Source organism: Leucopleurus acutus, assembly GCF_964270905.1.
Source record: "Leucopleurus acutus genome assembly, chromosome: 14".
In the NCBI taxonomy this organism is placed as follows: Eukaryota; Metazoa; Chordata; class Mammalia; order Artiodactyla; family Delphinidae; genus Leucopleurus; species Leucopleurus acutus.
This window is the reverse complement of record NC_139156.1, coordinates 25,279,939-25,296,085: the sequence shown is the minus strand read 5'-3', so window position 1 is coordinate 25,296,085 and position 16,147 is coordinate 25,279,939. Positions and strand designations below refer to the sequence as shown.

General features: G+C 50.4%; 1 protein-coding gene across 1 annotated transcript; it reads right to left on the bottom strand.

The window, feature by feature from the left end:
* Positions 1-995: 995 nt before the first annotated feature.
* Positions 996-6,668, bottom strand: CALHM3 (calcium homeostasis modulator 3; the record flags this gene model as incomplete). Its single annotated transcript, XM_082855155.1, is given in 5 exon segments — positions 996-1,321; positions 1,324-1,504; positions 4,169-4,386; positions 4,389-4,420; positions 6,382-6,668. Coding segments are annotated over 5 exon segments (1,044 nt in total).
* Between the last annotated feature and the right edge of the window lie 9,479 nt (positions 6,669-16,147).

The window sequence follows — 16,147 nt, the reverse complement described above, 5'->3', positions numbered from 1 at the left end:
AGCCTTAGAAAGAGAGGCTAAGCTCAGGGGTCAGGCTGCAGGTGGTGGGGAGGGTGGTGAGTAGAGGGGTGAGGGAGGAAGCATCTGCTAGCTGGCGGTGAGCAGAAGGCTGGGCGACAATGCAACTGCATCTTAAAGGGCTGCTCAACCTTAGTGGGCTAGGAGTAGAATTGCTGGGACTTGGGAAGATGGGAGCTGGAAGGATCAGCCCCCTTGACACTCAAAAACAGAAAAATCCCCTTGCCAGGAATATATAAAACTATTCATCAGCGGTAGTCAGCAAGAGGCACTAATTAGTACTTTTAAGAGGAACTCAGCAAGCGGGGCTTGCTGAGCTCGCTCAGAGAACCTTGCTGGAGGCTGCAGGAAACCCAACCAGAGCACTGAAAACAAACACACACACCAACAGTCCAGCGGGGAGACTAACGTAGTAGCTCAGAGCAGACTCTAGAGCCGACGTCCTGGGATAAAGTTCCAGATCTTACATGGGTTACCTCAGGCAGCTTAACCTTTTATGCCTCAGTTTTCTCCTCGAAAAAATGGGACTAATAATCATCCTACTTCATTAGATTATCATAAAGATTAAATGAATTCTATATGGAATAGAATAATGACGGGCACATACTAAGCACCACACAAGCGTGTGCTATTGTCGTGATTATTATTTTAAATGTAGAATCTGGACATCTAGGACCCAGAACCCATGGCAGATCTATTTAGACTCTTGCTACTCAACATTTGGTTCACTGACCAGAAGCATCAGTATCACCTGGGAGCTTGTTAGAAATGCAGTCTTAGCCCCAGTCCTGGATGGACTGAATCAGAATCTGCATTTAACAAGAGCCCAGTGAGCACACTGAAGTTCGTGCAGCACAGCTTTAGAGCACACAGGGGGCCACACCCAGAAACTCGGCCAGAGATTGGGCTATTTTGGGGAAGGAGGCCAAGAGGGGTTAGGTTGCCCTGCCTTGGGCTCCCCATAGCCTGGAAAGCCCTCAGACCCTTGTCAGAGCAGGCATTTTATGTGGGGACACGGCCAGGGTCCTTACACGTCGGTGTGCTGGGGCGGCCCGGTGCCTGGGGCCACCCCCCCAGAGTCCAGGAGATGCCGTGAGGTCAAGTGGTGGTTTGCTGGAGTACCAGGTGCTCAGGAGGTGGTCCACCTTCTCCTGACTGAAGATTGCGCACAGGTGGGCTTTCCTGCTTCCACCGTCCAGGCCCTCGCAGGGCTCGGGCACCTCAGGGGTCTCCGGACCCCTGCCCGCGGAGGTCCGGCGCAGCCCCCGCGCCCGCGTCTCGCTCTGCATGCTGGCGAGGAAGTGCAGCGGTGTGCGAAGTCCCACGCGTGCTCACAGCATGTCTCGTCGAAGAGCTTCTGCTCCAGGTCCACGTAGTTGCTCCAGTATCTGCGCTGCATGAGGACTGTCTGGTCAAAGCAGGGCCTCAAACAGCAGGCCAGGAAGGCCACGATGATCAGCAGCAGGGTGATACCCCAGCTGATGGCCTGGAGGGTGGGGAGCGCGAGGTTGAGTGTGGCGGGACACAGATATTGTACAATGTGGCAAGGATGTTCCAAAGTCTCTCCCTTTGTTTATCCCTTGCATCCTTTTTCAAATCTATCCATCTTCCCACTAAGTTATCCATCCTACCAACCACCTCCATCTGTCCTTCCTCCCATTTATTCTTTCATCCTTGCATCCATTTTCTATCCAACGATCTCTCCACCCATCTAGGCATCCATCGTCTTATCTGACTGTATATCTATCGTCTTTCTATCCAGCCATCCTCTCAACCAAGCTTCCATCTGTCCATCATCCTCCTTCCTATCCACCCATCTAGCCTCCCATCCATTCATGTTCCCATACTCTCATCCTTCTTTCCTTTTATCTATCCAACCATCCATCCACCTGCCATTCATCCCTCCAACTTTCCTCCTGAAGGGAACAAGAATATGTCACCCCAAAATATGCCTCTTTGACATAAAAATTATTTTGAGCTGAAGACAATTAAGAAGGAGCAACCTCCCCTTCTGCCTGAAGGCAGGATATAAATTCCCCTTTTGCTGGAGACAAACTCTCCTCAGCCCAGAGACAGCAGCAGAGAAATCCGCAAACAAACCTCACTCCATTAGTTTCCTCCCATGTATTTATTTACCTTCCCACAGTTTCCACCCTTGGAAGCGTAAAACTGCTTTCCCTTGTGCTGACATTTCTCTACAATGGTATTGCTCATGGCTGAAGATGCTATATAAGCACACTTCTAAGCCACCGCTTTGAGTTACTCTTTCTTCTTCTTTTTTTTTTTGAGTTATTCTTTGTTTTAGGTTTCTCCTGCATGATGATCACTGCACACAATAATAAACTGTTTTCCTCCTGTTAATCTGTCTTTTTATTAGTCTCAGCTGAAAACCTAAGGTGGGTGGAGGTCAGGTTTTGCCTCCTTTGCACTCCCATCCACTCATCCGTCCATCCACCCATCATCTTTCATCTTTTTATTCGGTTCTTCATCCGTGCTTATATATGTGTATCCATCCCATCTATGCATCCATCCATCCTATATTTGGGGGAAGACACGGAGGACTCAGTCTTTGCTCTCACAGAGCTCACACTTTAGTGGAAGATACAATGAAATCGGTGATGAATAGCTAAGCACCACGTTAAGGGATGTATCGGGGGTTGTGGGAAATCAGAGGGGGGATACCCAACCTGAACTTGAGGGCTCAGATGACAGTGCGGTTGAGGCTGAGACCTGAAGGATGGCAATAGTTTACAGGGTGTGAACAGGGAATACTGTTCCAGGCCAGGTGTGAGGAGAAGCTGGAAGCAATTCTCTGAGGCTGGAGACCCCACCTGGCCAGCCCCTCGCCCTCCCCTCTGCCCAGCCAAAGGTATTGAGACATTGCTTAAGACCCGAGCAACCGTGTGGACCTGGAGCAGAGAGATCGCTCCTCTCAACCACAAAGACATATTTGAATCCTTGTCATTTGCAGATGTGATTGACAAAGCTCTCTTGTTTGGCCTCTTACAAGGTCCCCCCCTCCCCCCACTCCAAATTTAAAATACCTGTGCGAGTATTTTACCTGGGGGGGCAGTTAGTGTGACTGGTCATTTACAGCTGAGTCAGGACTAAACCCTGGTCTGACTGAGGATTCTACACTCTTTCCAGGGAACTAGTGAGAGCCTACAGTGTTTACATCCGTAGGAGACATCAAGGTGAGGAGACCAGACCTCCATTTACCTTGCAGGAGAAACTGAGGCCCAGAGGGGAGGGACATGGCCAAGGTCACAGTCTGAAGCAGAACCAAGTGTATCCTGAGCACTGGTCCTCTCTCTGCCACTCCACGGGCCTGCATCTGCCACACGCCTGTCCTGGCACCCCAAGGTGCTGGGTTGTAGCTCCAGTGATGTTCTGCATGTGGTGGGTTCATGTAAACACTTTTTGGGGGGACACAGCCCAAGCTGGGCTCTCGGAGTGGTGGAGGTGGAATCTGGAGCCTGGGCTGGGGATGGGGCTGGGGTTTGTCCCCAGGATAATGGATTCTGTGCCCTGTGGGGAGCTGGACATCTGGGGAGCCTGCACTGTAGGTGGATGAGAGGGTTTGGAGGAATGGCACTTCAGATCCCTGCCCGGCCTCTTACAAACTGTGACTTCGGCCTTGTGAACTAAACCCTCAGAGCCTCAGTCTCCTCATCTGCAAAATGGGATGATCATGATTGCATCCACCTCATAGGACTGTTTTGAGAATTAAATGAAGTAATGCATATGAAATGCTTAACACAGTGCCTGACACATATGTGCTTAATAAATGGTAATTAGTATATTTCTGAGGAGTGAGCAGAATGTGTGTATGGGGTGGTGGCAGGGTAGAGCAGTCTATCTCCAGTGTTTTCCTGCCATCCCACTTGGGGATGAGCCTAGTGGACTCCCGGAGGGTATGAGCACCTGGCATCCACCCTGGGGTGAGTCCACATTGATGGCGGAGTCCCCACTTCCTAAGGCCCAACACTGTCCTGTGTGTGAGTCACACTCCTCATCCCCCCAGGGACCACATGCTCCATGGTTGTGCCTGCAGCATTGGGAGGGGCCTCAGGAAACCATTTGTACCTCCAGGCCCCTCGGAACCAATGCAGGACATTTCCCAGGGCTGGGAGAGGACCACCCGAATTACCTGTGACAGGCACCGCAGGTAGCGAGACACTGCCTTCGGAGCGGGGCTGTCCCTGACCAGCTCATCTTCCTCGCAGGGCACCTTGGCCAGAAAGAGCTGCACCTGGCTGGGGGTCATGTTGGCAAAGTCTAGAAACTTGTCGGGGTCCACAGAGCTGCTGAAGGCACACACGAAGCACTTCCCATCGAGGAGAGCCAGCAGGATCCAGACAAGGGGGCGGCCAGTGCTCTCTGCAGCACAGAGAACACATACCTGGGAGCAGAGGAAGGAAGGGGGCACAAAGGGCAGCCGGAATTCAGCTGCAGCAGGAAGGCTACAGAGGAGATGCAAGGACAGACGTCCCAGGAGGGGGGATATCCCAGGTGTGATTGCACCAAAGGAAGGGCTACAGGTCCGAGCGGCAGAGGATAGGGAAGAAGCAAGGCTGAGGGTCCCGGGAGTCTCAGGACTGGAACACGGGGGAGCTGGTATTCTTCCTGCTCTAGCTTTGTAGCAGACTCTGTTGGTGCCCTGTCCCGGCCAGAAGCATCTAGAGCTTTGGTGGGTAGTTCCTATTCATATGGAGGGCCTGAGAGCTTCTGACCTCAACCACCTGCATGGCTCTGCCTGGAACTTTGGAGGAGTTTCTGCTCCCAGAGGTGCAGGCTGGAAGTGCTGGAGGGTTCATGTCCCCAAACCAACCTTCAATCCAAGAGGGCAGGGCCTGGTGGATAAGAACCCCAGCTTCCAGGACCCTCGGTGGGACGATTCTGAGGTGTGTTCTACCCACTTTCTTAGAGGGTCCCCAGAAGGACTGAGCCCGAGTTGCCTACATATTATCACATTCTTCCCAGAGGCTGCTTTTGGGGGGACCCTAAACTAAGAGGGTCCCGTGGAATAACCCTCCCAGAGACAGCACCTTAAACACCCCTCTGCAGTGTCCGGGAGCCGCCCTCTGACTGTCCCCAGGTGCCACTTTTGACCCGCTCTGCCCGTCTAGTGGCCTGGATTTGGTGTTGGTCACAGGACAGGAGCCCAGTGGAGCTGTACCCACTAGACCCCAGAGGAAAAGGTAAAGGGCACACTTAGTGAATGTGACCCTCCCTGAGTGGCTGAATCACAGGGAGCATGGAACCCCTGGGGAACATGAAACAGAGGTCGCTTGTGCACAGAATGCAGATGTTTTTAACTTGGGTTGTATACAAAACATAAGATGGTGTGTGCTGGCTGGGTGTGTGTGTGCATGGCCAACGAATTATATGTTGCAGGCAGGGGGGGATCCAGCATTTTCTATGGGGGCAATGTGGTTAGAAGGTGGAACCCAGGACTTGTTATGAAGTTACATTACATACCCTTGAGAACACCTCAGCTGTCCACATCAAAGAATAGGGGAGAGGAGGATATCGTGAGTGAGCGAAAACCCACCAAGCCCCTCCTGCCGCTGCCCATGGATCTAGAGCACTTATTTTGTCTAAAACAGGGCAGCACTTGGGCTGTGTTTGAATCTGGCTTGGGCTGTGTTTGAATCTGAGCCTCTTCTTCGCTGTGGGAGTTCAGCCTAGTGAATCACCCTCTCTGTGCCTCAGGTCCCCCATCCTTAAAAATGGGTCCAAGACAGGAGCCAACCCAGGGCCGAGGTGAGGATTCATAGGCGGTGCGCACACAGCGCTGGGCACAGGGCTTGGCTCCCTGTGGGCCAGGGAGCATTATGAGTTGCTGAACTCAATCAGCTGATCAGGGCATGACCAGGTGCGAGGCTCTGAGGACACTGTGATACAGCAGGTGAGGTCCTTGCCCTCAGGGAGCTTGCAGGAGAGGGGATGCAGCCTTCAAGTCGATGATGCCTCTCGTACGGCAACACGGTTATGCACGTCATGGGACGGTCCTTCATGCATGTGGGGAGTTATAATCCATGGCCAGCATGACAGATGTGACCTGGATAATTCTTGGGAATCCTGTATCATTCATGCGTCTCCAGCACTGGGCATGGAAAGGTGACAGATGACAGGATCAGAAATATCTGTTTCCAGAGTGGAAACTGGCAGATCGGTCTCTGTGAACTGATGATGCCTTGGTATCATTTCCTAGGGGAAATGAGGGTGCCTATGGGGGTGAGTGGGGGAGCTCTGACAATACCCAGGGGGGTCACTGGGATTTTGGCAGCTGGCGGTGCCTGTGTGGCTGGGAGAGCCCCTGACAATGCCCATGGGGACCTGGGTGGCGAGGGACCGCACCTGCCAATGCCTGGGTCCTTCCTTCGGTGCCCCGCAGGCCGGCGCCTCTCCTCCACCATCACCACGGACTGCCGGTTGGCCAGGAGGCTGCAGAGGAAAAGGGCGGCTGGGGGCGTGAGCAGCTGGCCTAGGCCATAGAGGGCATTGCAGCGCGCCAGGCAGGGGCAGTTGAAGTCGAAGGAGGAGCACAGCTTGACTGTGACCGTGGCCAGCAGCAGGCAGATGCCGTTCATCACCGACTCGGAGCTGGACTGGAAGTGCTGGAGGAGCGCGCGGAATTTATCCATGGCCGGGCCTGGGTAGAGGGCAGCTGCAGGTGGCAGGCGGGGAGGTTTCAGCTGCCTTCCTGGTCAATGCCAGCCCCGCTGGGGGAGAGCCCGGGGCTGCGGGAGGTTCTTCCTTGTCTTCCAAGGGCCTGAGGGGAAAAGGAGGAGGCGGGGTCTAGCCAAGGAGTGTAGGGCAGAGCAGGCTCTCTCCACCAAGGCCCCCTGGTCAGCCCGACTGGCGCCCGCTGCTACTCCCCTCCTCTCTGGGGGGATGAGTCACTGCTCTGTGACCAGCCAGCCCAAAGCACCTCTAGGCAGATGGTCCCCACCCTGTTCCTCCATCCGTCCCCTCTTCAGGATTGGTATACTGACGCCTGAGAGCTGCTGGGGCTTCCCGCGGGGGGACAGGCAAATTCTGGGTGTGGTAAGGCCATGGCACTGATGGAGCCAATTACATTTTCTTGCCTTGGTTAAAAACATGACTTGGGGCTTCCCTGGTGGCGCAGTGGTTGAGTGGTTGAGAGTCTGCCTGCCAATGCAGGGGACACGGGTTCGTGTCCCGGTCCAGGAAGTGGGCCCGTGAGCCATGGCCACTGAGCCTGCGCGTCCGGAGCCTGTGCTCCGCAACGGGAGAGGCCACACAGTGAGAGGCCCGCGTACCGCAAAACAAAACCCCAAAAAACAAAAAACCCATGACTTGACTCAGCTGAGCCCAGGGAGATTTCACGTTGGCTTTCATGCTGGGAGGAACCACCAGGGGCGCCTTACCCTGCCCGAAGCCTTTCTGGAAGAGAAGTTTCTTGAGCAGAGTTTAAACCATGTTTCAGTGTTTGCCAGGGTCGTGGAACGGAAGGGCTTCCAGACAGAGAGTACCGTCTGGGCAAGGGCATGGAGGTGAGAAGCAGCCAGGTGTGGGTAGGCAGTTTGGGGTTGCTTGAATGTAGTGTCAGACAGGGGGTGTCGGGAGAGGGCACAGGGGGTGCTCACTGGGTGCCTGCACCCCTTTCCTCCACTTTATTCTGCTGCCCTTCAGCTCTGGCCACCGACTGGCCCAGGTCTCCCTAAAGCGCAGCTCCCACTACATCACTCTTGTGCTCAAGTGTGACCAGGGCCCCCTCAGCTTCCTTAGCCTGGCATTCAAGGCCCTCCTAACCCTACCCAGACATGTCCTCCCATCTCCATGCCTCTGCTGATGCATGCTCCCCACTGGAGAACCCGTGCCTCTTCCTCCCACCTGCTCTTCAAGAGGCAACTCCGATGCAGCTCTTTCACCGAGATGCCCCTGGTGACCTCAGCTCTGTGGGAACCTCTCCTCCCGCTTGGCCCTTGGAAAGGCCGCCCCAGCCTGCTGCTCCTCTCGCCCAGGTGTGGAGGTGGATCTCCCAGCTAGGACGGGACCTGCACCCACACCTGCCTGTCCCTGCAGCCTCCAGCAGGGTGCCAGGCAGACTGCAAGGGTGGCAGATGTTTGTTCCCTGTGACGTTGACACTCAGGCCCCCTTTTTTCATCTCCAGCTCTGTCCTCTCTGCCCACTCCTTGACCTGTACCTGCCTCCCTGTCTGCTCCTAGGAGGTGAATGGAATGTAGGTCCTGCTCTTATCTCTGTCTCTCTCTTACCCTGTCCCTCTTTCCATCTCTAACTCTACCTTTCTCTGTGTGTGTGACCCCCTGTGTCCCTCATTGTGTGTTTCTGAGTCTTTCTGTGTGTCCCTCTGTCTCTGTCCCTCTCTCTGTGTTGTGGCCTCTTCCTGTCTATCTTTCCCTCCTCTCACCTGCGGCCCGCCCTGTAGCACCCTTGTCTTACTGGCCCCCGGTCCTGACACTAGCAGCCTGGCTTGGGGAGAGGAGTGGAAGCAGTCACAGGAGCCCAGGCTCCGTTCCCGGGTCACAGATCCATGGGCTCGGCCTGGAGCCTGGGCTGGGGGTGGGTGAGGCTCAGGTTCCTCCTCAATCTCCGTCCCTCTGGCTCCCTCACTCCTAGCCCAGCGCTACCCTTGAACAAAGGAAAACCTCAGGGACTGGATGGCCTTGACCCTACTGGCCCCTGCCCTGCTCCATCCAGCCTGGGCCAGTGGGCATGTGGGACTCCCAGGGATGCCATCAGCAACTCCTCAGACCCCAGGTCCTCACAGTCATGAGTGCCACTCCCCACCCCCAGCCCTCTGGAGCATGTGAGGTAAGCATCCTGCTGAATCCTTTCTGGCTCAGAGGCCCAGCAGTGCCCTCCGGTCTCCACGGAGCCCGCCTGGACGGCAGCAGCTACACTGACCACCCCTCTTCCCGTATGCTCAAACAACTTTTAGAAAATGGAAATGTTGGTATCTTTTTTTTTCTGATTAAACACACCATTATGAAACATTGAAAAATATCTAATAAAAGTATATTATATAAAATATAATATACTAGATAAAATATCTAACATAAAATATATTATATATAATATATATTATATTAATATATATATAATATATTAGATAAAATATCTAATATAAAAGTATATATTGACTGCAGCCCCCCAAGTCTCCGTGTCACTGCATCAGTGTGTGTCCTTCCAGACTTGTTGCTGCCCACACGGGCACGTGCTGGCTGGCCTGCCTGGGAATCCTCGGGAGACAGCCAGGGATGCTGTGAGCAAAGCACTGGGTGCCCTGCTCGCCCAGGAGCCCTGGGGTTGCTGGGGGAGAGGCAGCTCAGGCTGCCTCTGGGACTCCCAGAGGAGGCCAGTCTCTCTCTTCTCTTAACCTTCATGACACAGGGCTCACTGTGTTTCCGTTTCTCTGAGAGATGACAGCCCAGCAGCTTGAGGGACCCGTGGGACCTGCAAATGAATTTTGTGTAGATCACTTAGCCTGTATTTTAAGTCAGACCATCCCCAATGTGTCCTGCAAACTTCCTAAGTATCTGTGCAGTCTCCACTTCCGATGAGGTAGCAACAGATGGAAACCCGGCTCTTATATCTTATTTGTATCTTACCCAGTCCATGTGCTAGTCCAGGTTCTGTGAAACAGGATGACCTGTGTGAAGGAAAGTGGGGAGGGAGAGGGAAAGGGCGGGAGCGCCATCAGAGGCTCTGATGAGCGAGTGTGGCTCTGCGGGGAGGAGAGGCAAGGGCATAATGGAGAAGCCCTTCAAGCCGCTCCCTGTCCTGGGCTCCTAGCTAGCAGAGAACCACCAGCACCGGCACAGCCCCGGCGCGGGTCCTGGAGAGGCAGGCCGTTTGTCCGAGAGGTCACACAGCCTGGTGGGGACAGGCCCAGGAAGGATGTGCTCCTCCTCTGTGCCTTCCAGCCCTAGTCACCCTCTGGGCTGCTACCAGGAAACGGAGCTGTCCCGCCCAAGACCCTGCGTCTCAACCTGAACCCCAGCGCTGGGCCCCCCACCGAGCACGGAGGGGAGAGAAATGGGCTGGGAGGGTCTGAGCACCCCTCTCTCCCATTCTACTCTCAGGGAGGGGAGGGTGGCCAAAGGGCCCCCAGCTGCTTCTAACCTAGGGATTTTTCCGGAAGAGAATGGACAGTGTTTCTGAGGGAACACTGCAGGAAACTGGGACAAGGTCTCTCCCAGGCCAGCCTGTTCACAGCTCCAACCTCTGGGAGGCGAGATGGCCCTGCCAGGTCAGCCTGGGTCTTGTGACTGCACTGGCCCTTGCTGGGTATTTACTGGAAAACATTCAAGCAAAGAAAAAGGCAAGAAGGAAGCCCACCACGACTTAAAGGGCTATTACCTCTCGGGGTGAGCAGGTGGCTTTACATTAAACAAAAATTCTGTATTTTCTAAATTGCCTATTTTATAATAATGATTTTTAAAATTTCCCAGTAAAAATCATAAGTATTTTTACTGGAAAAACTCACAGGGATTAAGGGACGAGGCAAAAGGAAGGAAGATCGTCTTTTGTTGCCCAGAGGCCAGGCCTGATATACAAGGAGAGGCAGAAATCGAAGAAAAATAGGAGAAAGGTTTATGTTACTCATGTGTGTGGAAAGAATATTAACTTGTAGATCTGCTGCAGAATAATGCCTCAGATCAGATTTTCTCAACTCCCTACCCTACCTCGGGGCTCTGCAGCTGTGTTCTTCCAGATCTTTTCATTCTGGGAAAATTTTTAAAAATCAGATTTTCATTTTAATGCTGACTTAAATCTATTTAGCAGTTTTAAACACGTGTTAACTTGCAATTGGAAGATCTTTATACAGCAAGTCTTTGGTTTCTTTTTTTCTCAACTTGGGGTCTTGGAGATATATTCTTGGGGGTCCTCCATATTTTTATTTCCTTCGAAAGGAATCTGGGTATTTGAAAGATGCTGGCTTGACTGTTCTTGGAATTCCTGAGACTGAGAGGGCTCCTTAGGACAGGGTGCCCCCTACTGGAGGAGTCAGTGTGTTGTGTTGTGTGTGTGTGTGTGTGTGTGTGTGTGTGTGTGTGTGTGTATGTGTGCGGTGAGTATGTGTGTGTGGTGAGTGTGTGTCCGCAGAAATACAGGCGTGGCTGTGTTTCTTCTTTCTGTATAGAGAATACACTCTCCCCTGGGGTTTCTTCAGAAGGAAGACACTGGATGCGTGTCCCACTTCTCTCTCAGGACTGGGAGGCTATTGTTGCCTCGCATCTCAGAGCTGTGGGGCCCCCTCTGTCCCTGACAGACCGGCCTCTCTTCTACCCAATGACAGAGGCCTCTGTGGGGTCCAGGGGACAGGCCTTTCTGGTCTGCTCTGGCAGGCCTGGCTGAAAGCACCGTGGCGCTTCTGTGGGCTCCACTCTGGCGACTGTGTAGAGCCACATGGCCTCTGAGGGACTGAAAGGAGAATGAAAATAAAGGGGGGACTCGGACGCATGGCATTAGAACAACTGGCTAATCATTCGGGAAAATGTAGGTGAATTTCTTCACAATCAGAGGCTAGGGAAGGCCTTTGTGATCAGAGCACAGAATTCAGTAGCTGTGAAGGAGAAGATGGATGAAGTGGGCCTCATAACTTCTGTGGGCAAAATGCCAATCAGCAAAGTGAAAATAACAAAAAACTGAAAAAAGGCATTTTCCACACACAAGCCACACAAAGCCCTATTTCCTTAATTTGCAGAGGAATCATACAAATCAATAAAAAAAAGATGATCAATCCTATGAAAAAATGGGCAAAGGATGTGAACAGGCTGTTCACAGAAAGGGAAGGACCCGTGGCCCCAAATCCTGTGAAGACTGTAGCCCTCATTCTTAATTAAATATGTATCTGAACAAGCAGGTGCCTTTTTAAACTAAGTTTTTAGAAACTAAAAGATAGATATTACCCAATGTTGATGAGGGCTTAGGGAAATAGTCACTTTCATACACTGATGGTTGGAGTATAAATTGGTATGAATTTTCCTAGAACATTTGGCAATATATTTAAAGCAAAAATTTAAATATACGTGCCCTTTGACCTAACAATTACATAGCTCTGTATTTGCCCTATGGATAGATTTGCAGAAATAGCCGAGATAAACAAGCAAGGATGTTCATGGTAGATTTGTTTTAATAGCAACAAAACTGGAAACAACCCAAATTTCATCAATAGGCGACGTTTAATAATTTGTTTAAATAAACTATGGCACGGCCATAAAGTGGGATCTATGCAGTCATTAAAAGAATGAAGCAAACCTATGTGTGTTCGTATGGAAAGAACTCTGATAGATTCTAAGTTTTTTTTTTTAAAAAATGTAGTTTAGTACACTGTGCATAGCATAATCCCTTCTGAGTAAAAGTGATATAAATATGTAAACGTTTTGGTATTGTGCATACACTTTTTGCTGGAAAGATATATAAAAAATGTAGACAGTTAATACTATTGGGCGGTAGAACAGGGGATACCTTTATTTTCTTTCCAGTTTATACATTTCTGTGCTGTTTGACTTTTCAAACAATGTACATATGAACTTTATTTTTAGAAGATCAACAGAAGTATTCTGGGCAGGAGATTTATGGATTTTAAAATATGTTTCAATATGTAAATAGGTAAACATTAAAAAAAATAGGATTGAAATGTATGACTCACACAAAATAACATAACCAAGTTCAAACGTTAACATTCTTCTACACTTTAATTTTGGGTTCTCACCCTACAGGTTACAGAATATGGAACAGTTGCATTGGTTCACCATACATTTCTAACTCCTTTTCTCAGAAGAAGAAACAGATAAGCCTGGTTTTATAATATTTTCACCTTCTTCTTTTAAACATCCCTAACAATCTATAAAAATGGATTTTCTGACCAAAGTGAAACGAAGTGGTTTCCAGACCCTGTGAGGGGGGTGGGTTTTCTGGTGTGGAGGTCCTGCCAGCGGTGGCATCAGACATGGATGTCGGGCCAAATGCAGAGACTTGGGGGCAAAAACAGGTGAGGTGCTCTTGGGGGAGGGGACACCCATCCAGCTGGAGTTTCTGAATTCTACTCTTACTCCATAAATACGAAAGTCAGAGTAACCCTGGGCACCCCCCTTTTCCCTGTTGCCTGTGCCCACAAGCTCATGAGACTTCTGAGACGTGTTTGGGAGAGCCCTGGGCCAGGAGTGGCAAGTCCCAGTTCTGAGGGTGATTGGGTGCATTGGCTGCACACCCTCAAGCTCTGGCCACATGACAACAGCTGTTCACTGGGCATCTGCAGAGCCCACAGCTAGGTGCTGTGCTGGTGCTGGGCACGCACAGGTACCTACCTCAGGTACCAGACGCAGGCAGTGGGGCATCGCAGTGTGAGCTGGGGCGCTCTGGAGAGGACCTCCACTTGCCTGAAGTTTGGGGAGTTTCTCTCCGTCCTGGGAGAGAGTGTCTGTGATGGGGAGGACTCTTCTGCTGGAGATCCAGTCTCAGGATGAAAGATGAGAAAGCGACTTCAGTGAAGCAAACATGCCCAGAGGGTAGCATCTGGGTGGCTACAGAGTAGGGCTAATTCTTCATTGACATATTTTCTTTATAATGAAGTGGTTAATGGAAGCTATAAAGATATATTTGCCCCCCCCAAATTCTCTTCCCGTTTTGAAACAGGAAAAGAGCAACCTGTAAACATTTTAAAGGTGTTTTGATTGACTCGAGGACCGCCCCCCCCCCACCAAAGTTTGCCAGAGACAAAGGGGAGTCTAATGGAGGTCTAGCGCCACCTAGTGGTGGCTAGAGAGAGAACTTGAGAGGGACAGGAGGGAAGAGACAGTGGGACACACACGCCCACTCACCTGGCTGATAGAAAACTTTCCACAGGCTGCTCTCATTGGAAAGAGGTCCCCCTGAAGCGCCTTTGGGTGAAGGGTGAAGGTCGGAACAAGCGAGCGCCTCTGGGGCGTCTCTTGGGAAAGGAGGATAGAAGTGGGAGGCTACCCTGGCAGCAGTAGTGGAGAAACGTCTGTTGCCTATTCTGGGTCTAGGGATGAAGGGCATTTGAACTGACTGAAGGCTGTTGACTTACTGGAGACGTGCCTCCCGGCTCCTATGTGTCTTTCAACTTTTACCATGAAGGAGTTTTAAATTTTTATGTGGTCCTATTTATCATACTTTTCTTTTATGATTCTCTGATCTTTGTAACATTCTTAGAAAAGCCTTCCTGCCAAGTAAAGGTCATTTAAAACATCTATGAGAGAAAGAGGATGCTGGGGTATTACATTCACTTTGAGCATTTTTCTTTGAGTTCAGTTTTGTTATTTTTAAATCTATTTCGTGTTCATTAGTGGCTCTGTGCTTCCCGGCTAACTTCCAGAGAGCTGAGCCAAAGCCCCTGGGAGTCTTCGGGGTCTCTACGGTGGGAGGAGGCTGGCTCAGGAACTCAGGGAGGACACCTCCCCTGCAACAGGTGTCTTCCTCAGGCTGGCACCTAAAGGAATCCTATCCTGGGGCAGGCATAGCATCGCAGGGATGTGGACTCAGACCGTCCTAGGGTTGAACCTCAGTGCTTCACTTATCAGCTCCTAATCAAGTATCTTAACTTTCCTAAGCCCCAGGATTTTCATTTGTAAAATGGGGATGCTGTTGCTGCTGCTGCTAATAATAATAATAATAGTAGTTACTTCATAGGGTTATTACCAGGCTTAAATGAATTAATACAGATGAATTGCTTAGACCAAGGCCTGGTATGTATGTCTACGTGCTCCATAAATATCACCTGTCAGTATTACCTAAGCCAGTGGCCCTGAGATGGGTCAAGGGATGCTGTTTGAAATTACTAAACAAGTTTTCCAAACAGGGATACATGTGGCCCTCTTTCTGGTTTTGCACATTTTTCTTTCAGCTTCTTGTGGGAATCTCCATCTGTCCTTTTAGATGCAATCTTAAGAATGCTTGGTCTCAGGCCTGGGTTTTATCCATAGGCACTACAGGCCCAGGACTTAGGCCTAGGTGCTTTCTAAGGATCTGCTTAAGACTGTAAAAAAATATTACTGGCTCAAAATTATGAGAGGAAAACTTCAAAATCAAAATTAAGAAATGTTTACTTAAATGTCTATAAAACAATGTTGTGGCAACTTCATTAACTGTTAAACGAGTACTCATAAATATTTCATTATATTTGAAGACAATCGTAGGTTTTTCTCACTTGGCAAGAACTCCAACACATGCAAGATTGTTTAGAAATAAAACCAATTGTAAATTCAGTGAGTTCCTTTTAGTCCAGTGATTTCAAAAGCCAAATTTACAAAAATCCTTTCAAAATGTTTAAGACAGGAAAATTATGTTTAACGTGGGGTGTAGTATATTCTACTATGTTTGACCTTATACAGTTAGGCACCAAAGATAAGAGTTTGGGGGTCTATGAAGATCTTACAATTAGTCTTGGACCTAGGGGCTGCCGCCCAGGAGGCAAGTCTGTCTGTGGAGCAGAGGAGGGAGCAGGTGTTACCCCTCGCTGTACAGCCACCTCCTGCCCTACCTTCTAACGTGACTAGCCCTGCCTGGGTGGCAGCCTGCGCTGGTCTGGGCCCAACTTTCCCCAGGAAAGCCTGCAGGCATTCTTTAAACATTATCCTCTCACCTAGAACACATGTCCATGTTCACAGTTTCCCAAAGTGTGATCAGTTAATGACCTGCATGAGATTGGGGCAAGGCCCTTGAATCTGCATTTTATTAGACGTTCTTCCCCTGTCCCTCCCCCTGTAGATGATTCTGATGCATGCTGAGTTTGAGACTCATCAGTCTGCAGTGTGTGTGCACTACAGGAGGGGGGCAAGATGATCCAGTTTTAAAAAATGGATTTTATTTTTTAGAGCAGTTTTAGATTCACAGCAAAATTGAGTGGAAGGTACAGAGATTTCCCATATACCCTCTGCCCCAACACATGTGTAGTCCCCCCCCATTATCAACATCCTCCACCAGAGTGGTACATTTGTTACAACTGATGAACCTACATTGACACATCATTATACCCCAGAGTCCGGAGTTTTCATGAAGGTTCATTCTTGGTGATGTACATTCCATGGGTTTAGACAAACGTATAATGTCATGTACCCACATTATGGCATCACACAGAGTATTTTCAGAGCCCTAAGAATCCTTTGT